Source organism: Raphanus sativus, unplaced genomic scaffold (genome assembly GCF_000801105.2).
Source record: "Raphanus sativus cultivar WK10039 unplaced genomic scaffold, ASM80110v3 Scaffold3230, whole genome shotgun sequence".
Classification (NCBI taxonomy): domain Eukaryota; kingdom Viridiplantae; phylum Streptophyta; class Magnoliopsida; order Brassicales; family Brassicaceae; genus Raphanus; species Raphanus sativus.
This window is the reverse complement of record NW_026618537.1, coordinates 1-11,801: the sequence shown is the minus strand read 5'-3', so window position 1 is coordinate 11,801 and position 11,801 is coordinate 1. Positions and strand designations below refer to the sequence as shown.

Here is an 11,801-nt window from a genome sequence, read left to right as displayed (position 1 = left end):
AACTTGATAGACGAAGGTCCTGTTTTTTCTTTGCTCATCTCGATTTCGTCTTTGACCTCTGCCACGGTAGTAGCTTTCTCCATAACTCTGTTTCGATAAAGTCTCTGTTTTAATAGAGGCTCTGATACCAATTATTTAGAACTCAAGAACTCGAATCACCAAAACAAACTTCGTATTGCCTTAGAAAAATATCTCAAAAACTAAGACTCTGATCTTTCACACAAACTCGTGATAGATTCAACCTACATGCTTTCATATATATAGTAGTAGAAAAAACCTATTCCTAATAGTAATCTACTTTCGATATATCTTAATCCTTATAGATAATCATAATCTTATTAGGATTAAGATAACTTCCACTTCAAGTTAAACCAAGCTTAAACCAACACAGACGAAAGTTGGGGCTGCGAGTAGTGTGTTTGCAAGACTCATCGTCACACTGTTGAACACAAAATGTAACAAGGAAAGCTTTCATTAGCCTTGACTTAGTAACCACAGGTGAGAAGGTTTTTTTTATATTCACCATCATTATGCCTTTGTAGTACATTGACACGAACCCATCAATCTTCCTTTTCACCTGAAAATTCATGATAATTATTAAAAGTTAATTATTTACCAAATCAAAGGATAAAAAAGGTTTAAGTAGAAATTAGGATCCAACCCTTTGCCTTACCTGGTTAGCTATCATTGCAGGGGATATTCTTCCCTTGCATTTCAAACAGTGCAGTTTAAGCCAGAATGTAGAAGAACCAGACTTATTACTGATCGACGCACAAACTGAACTAGAAGTAGATGGACAGTTGAAAGAAGCAGAGCAGCTGGGGCATGTTAGTGTTAACGGCTCACAGCTTTTATATCTGCGTTTTTTTTTGTTACATTATGTAAATTACGTTGTTGCAGATTCTTGGAGAAAATTAGCAAATTACAAAATTGGATTTAAGATATACATTACCTTTCTTCATCGCTTGTAGCAAACAAGAGGGATGCACAAGGATCACTGCCAGTAGTATCGTTTGATCTGCTTTGATACTATAAAAAAACAGTATTTCTAATCATTTATCAGAATTGGAGATTGGCTTTTAAATGAAAGCTGGTTTTACCTTTGATGAGTCAAGTCCTAAACACTCGGCTAACCTCTCAGGACTTGTTCCCTGAATCTCTGCGCATAGACGAGACACCACGGGATGAATCTGCTGCGCCAGGTAGTAATCTATGTCAACCAACCATCTGCTGTCTTCTGATTTCACCTCATCAGGATGCCTAGCGCGTTTGGCAATCCCTGCTGAGCTGGCAGAGCTAGCATTGCCCTGCTTACAGAAGGTTAAAATATATTTTTTTAATTAGTAGGAAAACGATTGGATATGGGATAATAATATTAAGCTGGTCTTTTTGGTTTGGGAACCTGGTCATAGCAGATTATATAAGGTACAGTATCCTTAGCACTGAAACCTTCTTTGAAACCATGTTGCCTCATTCTGAGTGCGACCTGAGTGAGAAGCACACACTCAAAGTTTAGTGAAGATGTGAAATAACGTGGATAATAATAATAATAATAATAATAGCTCTCTCAATACTTACTTGAACGTGTGGTTGGCTTTTGGAATCTGGATAAGCTTCAGGTGACTTAGACAAGGCCTTGGTGATGACATACTTTTCAAGTGCAACTGGCCCATTTCTCATTTCCTCTTTTATCTGTTGCATTGATCAAAGCCACATGTTAAAAGATGAAAAAGAAGAGTAAACTCCTTCACAAGTTCGTTATGAATTGCTTCAACAACATCCTCACACGACCTGAAAAATATGACAAGATTTTGTTGTGTGTTTGCATGAGAGAGAGAGAGTAAAAAGTAATATTCTTGAGTGAATGTTTACAACATATATACCCTCCATAAAAGATCTTAGCCAAGCATAAATCTCCAATTTCCTTGGAGAGTAAGCTCCAATCTGGACGAACCATATCCACACCCTTTCTTTCAATTTCCTGCATTGGACCAATGCGTTTAGTATCCTAAAAAATTTTCTGAAAAAAAAAGGATGTGTAAATTTAAATATTTTTACCTCGCAAGTCTTCCCGTCTTTGAACTGCAACTTGACGCCAGCATACTTCTTTTTTCTTAGAATTAGCATTCTCTTATATATGCCATCACACTCAATTTTCATACATCTGTACTTCTTATTGACCTATAATATTAAAAGAGACAAGGTGAGACCCAACTTGAGTTATCCATTAATTGTCTTTCATGCATCAGGAAATCGAACATTAAAAGTTGCAACCATTAAATGAATATTTGGTCTAATCATATAGTATATAGCTTCGTTTTAAGGGTGAAAAGCTGGAGATAAATCTATTATATTATCCAACCTCCTACCTCTTGGATGACTTTTGTTATGATGGTTTTGACCTCTTCAATATCATCTAGTCCACTGTGAATCATGATTGAATCTGTGTCACCATAAATCACCTGCGTAAAAAAGCAACATGTTCAATATTCCCCCAACATGTTGACACATTACATTACTGAAATGCATTTAGTCCGGTGATACCTCCAGGTTTAAATGATTCTGCACAAGATCTACGGTTCTTTGCAGGATCTCCCTTCCCTGCAATGTTAGGGAATTAACCGGATTTCATGAAAAAAAAACAAAGAAAAATTTGTCACTAGAATAGAGAAAAAAACATAACTTACCTGCAGTGTTATGAGTTCTGCTAAAGGCTTAGCATAGAATCTTGAATCAGAGAACCCCAGACATCCATACATGCTTCCGTTTAGAATGATGAAACATTAAAATATAAAACATTATTGCAAAGCAGAATGCTAATACCATTAAACACAAAACCTATTGGCTGTGAGTTTTAATGCCTGCTGCCGAATGTCAAGCTCCCAGTACTTGACACCTGTTTCCTTCTTCATCTTTTGTTTGACACGTTTCCTTAAACTGACCAAATGTTCCATCAACTAAAAACAAAGACAAGAGATATAGAGAGCTACAGATTAGAAGATATTGTCAAGGTTAGTTTAACTGAACTACAAAATGAAGCAATCACTACCTAAAACAGATAATAATAAAGCAACTAGTGTAAAGGTGAATATACCTTTGGAAGAACTCCAGGTGTCTGACTAGAAGGTAAACGAGGAACACCATCTTCTGATCGTGGTACAGTCGTGAAACATATATTATATTCCTGAAATTACCAACGTACGTTATGCACACAAATCAAGTGGAAACAGTAATTTCAAGGCTTGAGAAATAGAAAAAATTAAACAGTCTGCTCCCGCTACTTAACCTGTATAATAGACGGGTATAGACTATTGAAGTCAAGAAGCAACACATATTTGTCGTATAAGCCTTTCTTTGGCTCCAAAACCAATCCACCAGCGTAGGCTGGACCACCCTTCTTTGTTTTTCTGCCATCATTTTCCAGATCCAAGTCAGCATCCAATTCATCTACACTGTGGCTGATTCTTCTTTTTGATGACTTTATATCCTTCATACGTTGCGAGATTTTGTCTGGGAGGATGTACTTTCTCGAGTGGAATGTATGTAGTAAGTAGTATTCAGTTCTTTGCGCCCTGGATCCCTGGTAAGGAAAAGAAAAAAAAATCAGAGCGCATAACGTTTCAGGAATAGAGAGAGTGAGAGAGGTAGAACAGGAGCCAGTACTTGAAGAGTTTTCCCCCAGAGGTTGCCACTTATGTTAGTAAGCTGGAGAGTGAGAGGAAGAACACTTAGATGAAACATGAGCTCCATGGATAACCATGCATCTGTCTGCCCACATTCAATCTGAACCGAAGAAAACCAAAAGGAATCGTAACCTGTCGTCCCTAGTGAGGAAGTACCAGCTCATATGTATAAAAAAAGACTGAGGAGACGAATTAAAGAACTTACAAGTTCCACAAGTGTTTTAGAGGACTGAAACATTTTCGGAATGTCATTAGGTGATAAGTCTTCCCTGTCCCGGTTCAGCTGTGTCTTTGAAAGGTCTGTTAACGAATAACTGACCTGCAATAACCAGAAGCTTATTAGGTGAGGGACTACGCTTTATCACTCTGCTTGTAAGAGTTGAAGATCATCATACATAATAGCCCCAGCAATGCAAGACATGAGCCCAAAATTAGTGTTCCCTTTAAGCCTAGGCATGAACGAGCGTTTGAGACGGCCAATTTTGGACCACATGCTACTCAATACTTTGCAAGTCTGCACAGTAGTCATTCAGTTAAGTCATCATCACAACAACAAAAAAGAGAGAGAGAGACTGAGAAAATGGACTAAATGATGTATATAATGCATTAAATAAAAACATTATGTCTTATTAATGTTACTTCTACTAACATAAAAATTAAAGACACAGTCATATTTAGATGGTAAAAAGATTAGTTGCTTTGCCTGGGCTCTTTGGAGAAGGACATCCAGATCAAACCTTGATATATTATGCCCCACAAGAACATCACTGTCCAATTTGTTCAACTCCAGAAACAATCGGTTCAGCAAAGCTCTTTCACTGCAGTAAAATAAACAAAAAAAAATGTTGGATGAAGCAAATAATAGGACCAGTACACAACAACAATAGCTGCGGAATGAATACCTGTTTTCAAAACTTAAAACACTGCAGCCGTTCTTTGAATTTCTGTTAGCCACTTCTTTCTTCCAACCAATTGGGTAGCTTGTTCCATCAGGATTCCTAACGACAGTGAAATGAGACAGAACACCAGATCTCTTTCTTTCTGGACCTGGCATTGGAGCGTCAATCTGAAACACCAAAGGACATAAAATATCAAGCTACTAAGAGAGTGTCATTTGAGCAAGAAAAAAAAACATTTTTCACAAACCTTGGCGTTGTGAAAACAGAGAACAGAGGCCGAAACAATCTCGGTGATGTTGTGCTTTTCATTGACTATAGTCTTTAAGTTTATAGCTGTGACGACAGCAGGAGGAGGATGAACCACTTTTTCCTCCGGGACTAAAACAGTGATAGCCTTCGGAGATTCAACAGTAACCTCAAACTTGCACCAGCTCACCTGCACAAGTGTTCAAGTCCTCATTATTTGGAGATAAAACATAAATAGAAATAACTAGCAAGATACTATTTTTAAGGCTTTTTACTCGTTGAGAAGCTAAACTAGTAGAGAAGTTTGAAATTTTCAGCCAAGAAGGTCCCATGATCTTCCTTTTAAGTATAAAAAGCTCCAAAGCACTGCCATATAAATTGACATACATACATAGTTAAATAAGAAGCTTAGAAAAGACCAGTAAATGCAAAACTAACCGATCAACTATTAAAAACAGGGAAAGGTAAATAGAAACTCAGCAGTAAGAAACTAAAACCTGGTGTGAGAGCCGAGCACAGCGCAAAAAGACTCCCCTTTAAGGTCTTCTGGAAGTGCAGGATCCTATGATAACAACAGAGACAGACAGGTGTTGAGATGTAAGAGAATTAACAACAAAAAAAAGACAATTTTTAGAGTGACTTAAAGCTTTAAAAGGCACCTTAAATGGATAATTTATCTTCAAAACATATTGCTCGCCAGCTGGCACATCAGGCCTCTCAAATGCATAGCTTCTCTGATATTCATCCAAGGAGAGAGCAGAGTAGAGAGTAAAAAAAGAAAAGTTTTTGCTGCTAAACAGTACATGAAAAGTAAAAAGTAAAAAGGTAAAATACCCAAACCTTGACAAGTGCCATGCTATAATTCGAAACGTCGAGTCGTAACAGTTGCTGAGAAATCTCGTTCTTCAGTCCAGATGCCATTTCCTAAGAAGACAAGGTCAAAAAAAAAACAATATATAATAGAGAAGATAGGATATTGCTTCGTATTAGCGTGCGACACACGTTAGTCACAGAACTCACATTTGGAATAGCATAAACACATCTCTGCATGTTCTTAACTACAACACAGCAACTCTTGTACGTATCTCCCGTTTTAACCTAAAAGAGAGGGTAACAGCCGAATTAATAATGCTCTATATATATTAACCATAAGGTCAAAGGAGAATTAAAAATGAGTGAGTCACCTTCCCAAACAGATACACTGTGCCCATGCTCGCGCCAAAAGCCTCCTCGTAAGCGTCGAGGATGTAAAAACGAAGTGAACCATCATCAGCAGCATCCAAATCAAATCCCGATTCATCCGTCGGCTCTGGCTCCTCCTTACCTTGGAAGATGGGCAGTTCCAGTCCTAGGGAGTTCTTCCTACTCGATGACGCCTCCGTCGAATTGTCGCCGGCCATTTTTTTCAGTTTCTTCTGATTTGGGGTTTTTTCAGTATCCAATTTATAGGTTTAGGTCGATGGGGATGGCGGGGAAATCTATTTTTATTTTGGCGCCATTAATAACTTTTCAAGCCCGATCAGCCTAATATTAATGGGCTTCTGTTATACGTTAGCTTCAATTTATTTTCTAAGGGAAGATCAGTGTTTTGAAACCGGATCCGGACACGCGGTTGAACCGGTAAATTCGATGATCCGAAATAAATCCGGTTCACGTTTTGTGAAAAATCCAAAATTTAAAAACCCGCAAAAATCCACAGAAACCTACTAAAATCTGAAATCCGGTACCGGTTGAACCATTGGTTGAATCAATAGATAACTTTTACATTTTCTAAAACTTTTAATTATTTTTTAGATTCTCTTTTATATTTTAAATTTCCAATTAAAAATTAGGTTTCTTTCGGTTTTTTTTTCATCGTTCTTCTTCTTCTGCTAGTCTCTACTGACTATGTATCTTCTGTTTCTTCTTTCTTTTTTGTTTTTTGATTATTTTATTTATTATAAATCTGTAGTAAAATCTATTCTAAGTTTTAAGTTTTATAACTCTATTCTTTGTCGATTAACAAATAATTTTTTTTGTTTTACATTTTTCTAACTTAAATAGTCTAAGCTATTTTTTATAGTTTGTATATCAAATGAAAATGAAAATATAAAAAAGTAAAGTTAAGTATTTTTTAAATGTTTTTTAAACATAAAATATATACCTATCCAAACTACTATTTTATGTTTTAGAAAAATGTAGATAATATTAACTTTAGTTTCTATATTTTTATTTTCATAACTAATATATTATTATATAACTAAATTGATTTATTTATTAATCCGCGGTCGACCCGATAACCCAGTGATCCGGTAAGTAGTCCGGTTCAGTGTTTGGGTCGGTTTTCAAAACGTTGGAGAAGATAGAAGCATGTAGAGACTCGTGCTGTGGGTGCATGGACAGACTCGTGTTGTGGAAGAGTCTTTAATAAATGAGGAAACGTTGTCGTATTACCTTTTATCAAAAACATAATTAAAAATAATATAATCAGAAAATATCTGATTCAGCTTTCGTCTCTAAGCTCTCGTTCTTTTTTTTTTTTTTGAACTGAAAAGGGTTAAACTCGGATTAATGATGATACAAACCTAATTTTTGGGTGGAGATACAGCCCACGGATAGACCCTCTTTTGGACATTCAAATGAGCCGAAAACAATGAATTCATATCCGTATGGCCAATAGAAATCGAACCTAGGACCGTATTAAGACCGAAGCTCTCTCAAGTACCACTAGGCTAACCCGCTGGTTAAAGTTCTCTTCTTCTTTCCAACCCTAATCTCAGTGCATTGATTAAGCAAGCTTATCTCTATCAGATGGATCCATAATTTTACTATTCTTATATCTATTGGAATTCTTAAATTATCTAATCCGGCGGATATTCAGATCCAGATTTTGATCTTTAAAATAAATAAAAAGTATATTAATATATATGAAAATAAACTAAAAGCGAAAATGTATATAATGTTTTTGATTATTTTTATGTATAATATTACAAAATTATATAGATATTATTATTTTATAATAATTATTAAAAATTACGGATCTAGATATTCGGACTAAAAAATTAAGATATTCAGATCTGTTTGGAACACATCCTACATTTTACTACCAAGATTCGGATTCAGCCCTTCGAGATATATGGATTTTTTGAAAGGATCCGGACTGGATTTCAGATCAAATCCGGATCTCGGATAATAAGCATATTTTGTACTATTGTTAGAATTTTATGAATTTACCGTTCGATGAATTTACCATTGGATATGATCTGTAATTATCATGCTACCTACGCAGCACTAGCTGGCAACATTTTATTCTAAATTTGCATTGACATTTACTGTTTTCTTGGTTCTTTAATTACTTCAACAAAAGGAAACAAATCAGATACAAAATAATATCTAAAATTACATGATTGTTATCTATTATATCCAATGATTATCTGACAATTGTAAAATCCATTTAAATACTATTTTATCATGATATTAAACAAACTCGAATTTTGCATCTTCAATTCTCCATTTATATTGACAATTTCTAACTCTTTTCTACAAAAAACACACAAATATTACATAACTTCAAAATTATGAACAAGTGTTAAAATTTAGTTTTATAAAAATAAGATTAATATACTAATACAAACTAATTATAGAAAACTTAAAAACATAACGATAGGTGGTAATAAGAAATTTCACATAGTGTAATGAGAGTCTGATATTACGTATACAAATCTTATCACTTTCTTTGAGTAATTAGTGCTATGTTGCGGTAATATATAATTGATAGTTACAAAAAGAGTATGTATATATATAATATCAAGTATTTTTCAAGAAAAAACAAAAGAAATTGCACTACTGCCAGCTCATAAATAATGTATATACAGACTTGATATTATATATATACTTACTCTTTTTGTAACTATCAAATTATATATTACCGCAATTTAGCATTAATTACCCAAAGAAACTGATAAGACTTGCATACAGTACCTAGTACCAGCCTCTCATTACGCTATATAAACAAGAGAAGTGCCAACATATCTCTATCATTCACTTACATACAACAATGCCAAGGGGAAAGTTAAAACTAGAACCCATAACTGATGACTTTGCAAGGAAGCAAAGTTTCAGGAAGAGGAAGAAAGGTATTATCAAGAAAGTCAACGAGCTGGCTACTCTCTGTGGTGTCAAAGCTTGTGCGGTTATCAACAGCTGCGACAATACGGAGCCGGAGTTTTCCCCGTCAAAGGAAGGCGCTAAAGAAGTGTGCTTGAAGTTTTTGGATGTTCTGCCGGAGCAACGGTACAAGAAGATGTATGACCAAGAGAGGTATCTGTGGGAGAGGATCCAGAAAGAAAGAGAGAAACTGATGAGGATAGATGAAGAGAATCGAGAGATTGAGGTTCAAGAGGTTATGTTCGATCTTCTCAAGGGGAAAGCGATGTCGCCACATCACTATTCTGATCCAGGTTTTATTGAAGCACTGAATCTTATAATTGATGATAATGTCAATAAGCTAACTCACAGGACCGAGTTCCTCGAGCCGATTGGTGCTCTTAATGTCGCTGTCACAGATGCATCTGGTCCTGTTGTTGGTGATGTGGACCCTTTTGCTGTCGGAACCGAGGGTTTGGTAAGTAACCCTACTGAATTTTATGATCATATGCGTCAATATGATGGTATGGATATGAGTGTGAATGAGCAAGCTCATGGTGGTTCTAATGATCATGTTCATCATCAGAATATGAATCTTCAAGAACCATTTCAATACCAATCTCTTGGTAACTTTTATGATCAGACCCAGCCTAGGTTCAACGGTTCGAGCCAGGACATGTATACATGTTTGAGTCTTGATCAGGGACAGAGTTCAAATCAGTATCCAAATCAACACCAATCGTTGTTGATGGGACAACCTCAGCAGATGAGTGATGTTCAAGCCAGCGTTGCTTCAATGGACGACAACAGCTACTGCTACCACCAATTACCAATCACCAGTCAGATGCCTGTCACAACCACCACCACCGCCGCACCTGCCGCCGATCTTTCTGATCATAGCATCGATAATAAGTGTTAGCCAACATGGTTTGGATTTGAACTAAATGTGTGCGTTTGCATTTCTGAAATTTCATATTGTAATTTTTAAAGGTTTTTGCCTTTAAATCAGTTATATTATTATCATTATCAGGCAGTATTGTATCGTGTACGATATTGTCTTTGAAAGTTTATTATTTCGAAAAAGACTTTTGTTTTTGCTATCAAATCACATAAAGATTATTGTTCCCTAAGGTCGCGAATGAATAATGCTAATGCAACGAGCATTTAGCAAACAAATATGTTTAGCCAAACCATTGATTATACGACACTATCTTCCTATTGACACATGTCATTCAATAAATAGTCACTGATATTATTAAGATAAATGATGATATCCTCCATTAAGAAACGATTCTCCAATGATTTCTTAATTTTCTCTCACTAGTCAGAAACATATTTACAAAATTGAAAGAAACAAGTCTGTAATGATTCGTTAATGTTTCTCTCACTGAGAAAAAAAAGATACATGATCATATGATTCATATCGATTGAAAAACAAGTCCTCAAAAAATACTTAGTGTTTCTCTCACTAAGCAGAAACATATTCACATTATACACCACAACTCATGATTAAACATGTCTTCACTGTTCCTAAACCAATCTTAGACTACTTCCATTGGAGGTTGTAGCAAAGAGGTTCTTAAGTAAAAGCAGAAAAAAATAAATCAAAAATGCCTAAAAACAAGAGAACCGGTGTCAAACAAGGAGCTTTAAGAAATACTAAAAACCCCTAACGTGTCCCTCTTATTGGATATCACCTCCATTCTGTATGTCTCTCTCTCTCTCTCTCTCCTTCGCGAAATCCTTTTTTTTTCTTTTTCCTCCTCCAAACTCGATCTCTCCATCTCCATCTTCTCTGTCGATTCTTCAATCTCTCCATTGGGTGTAACAGTCTCTCTCTATCTCTGTCTTTGTCGGGCTTCTCCAAATCCATCCATGAAATCATCTTGAAGGTTCAAATTCTTTGTGTTTTTTTGTAATGATTTGAAGCTTGTGAATCTCGTTAGAATTGAAATTTGGTTTCGTTGGGTAGAACCCTTAATGGGTCGATAGACCATTTTATGAATTTGTGGGACTAGATGTTAAAGTGGTCATGTTCATTGACTTGTTCATGCTTTTGTATAATCGAGCCTGAGAATCTGTGGATCCAAACATTATTGAAATGGTCCCTAGAATTTATACCAACTTTGAAACGCTTCTCTAACATAATATACCACATTAAACTCACCACATGCAGAACAAAAATAACAAAACCTATCATTGCTAATGCTATTGCAATATGTAGTTGTTGTTTTTAACAAGCAAGAAACAAATAACACTTTGTGTTTGTCTATTGAGATTATACATAGAAGTTTGTGCATGTTTTAAAGTTGACGACCGTTTGTTGTTCCGTCCAGTTGAATGTTGTCCCTAACTCGTAGTTTAACATCTATTTGCATTTTTTCATGGCAGTTTGCAGAAATAGCATGTTAACCAAAGAAAATCCAAGCGACAAAAAAAACCTAAGAAAATCCAATATAAATTCGTAACATGAATGTTACGTAAACTGAAAATATTATTTATGGCCCACCCTAATATATCCAAGGCTACATTTAAATATTTTATTCTTACAAAATATGAACAGATTATCTTAAGTCATATCTTTGTTTATTTGATCATGCATTTCAATAGAACCATTTGTTCAAAAAGAAAATCATCATAATTCGTGTCATTCTAGTTTTGCGCAAATTAACCTTCGATATATACATGCTGAATTCTTCACCGTCGACGGATCAATTTGAAGATGTGACACAATCCGTGTTCCAAGTCGTGTATTCCGGATAAAGAACTAAATATGTGGAATGTAGCAAAAAAAATGACACTTGATAACAGTAGAAACGATATAACAAGAAACTGACACTAAAATAAA

At 35.5% G+C, this 11,801-nt stretch overlaps 1 protein-coding gene and 1 pseudogene across 1 annotated transcript; one reads left to right on the top strand and one right to left on the bottom strand.

Moving 5' to 3' along the window:
- Positions 1–361: 361 nt before the first annotated feature.
- On the bottom strand, positions 362–6,262 carry LOC108825438 (DNA polymerase alpha catalytic subunit-like; annotated as a pseudogene).
- A 2,602-nt stretch (positions 6,263–8,864) lies between these two features.
- LOC130506428 (agamous-like MADS-box protein AGL36) lies at positions 8,865–9,872 on the top strand. The gene has a single exon (XM_057001070.1). It carries the CDS (start codon positions 8,865–8,867, stop codon positions 9,870–9,872), a length of 1,008 nt encoding a protein of 335 aa, XP_056857050.1.
- The last annotated feature ends 1,929 nt before the right edge of the window (positions 9,873–11,801 follow it).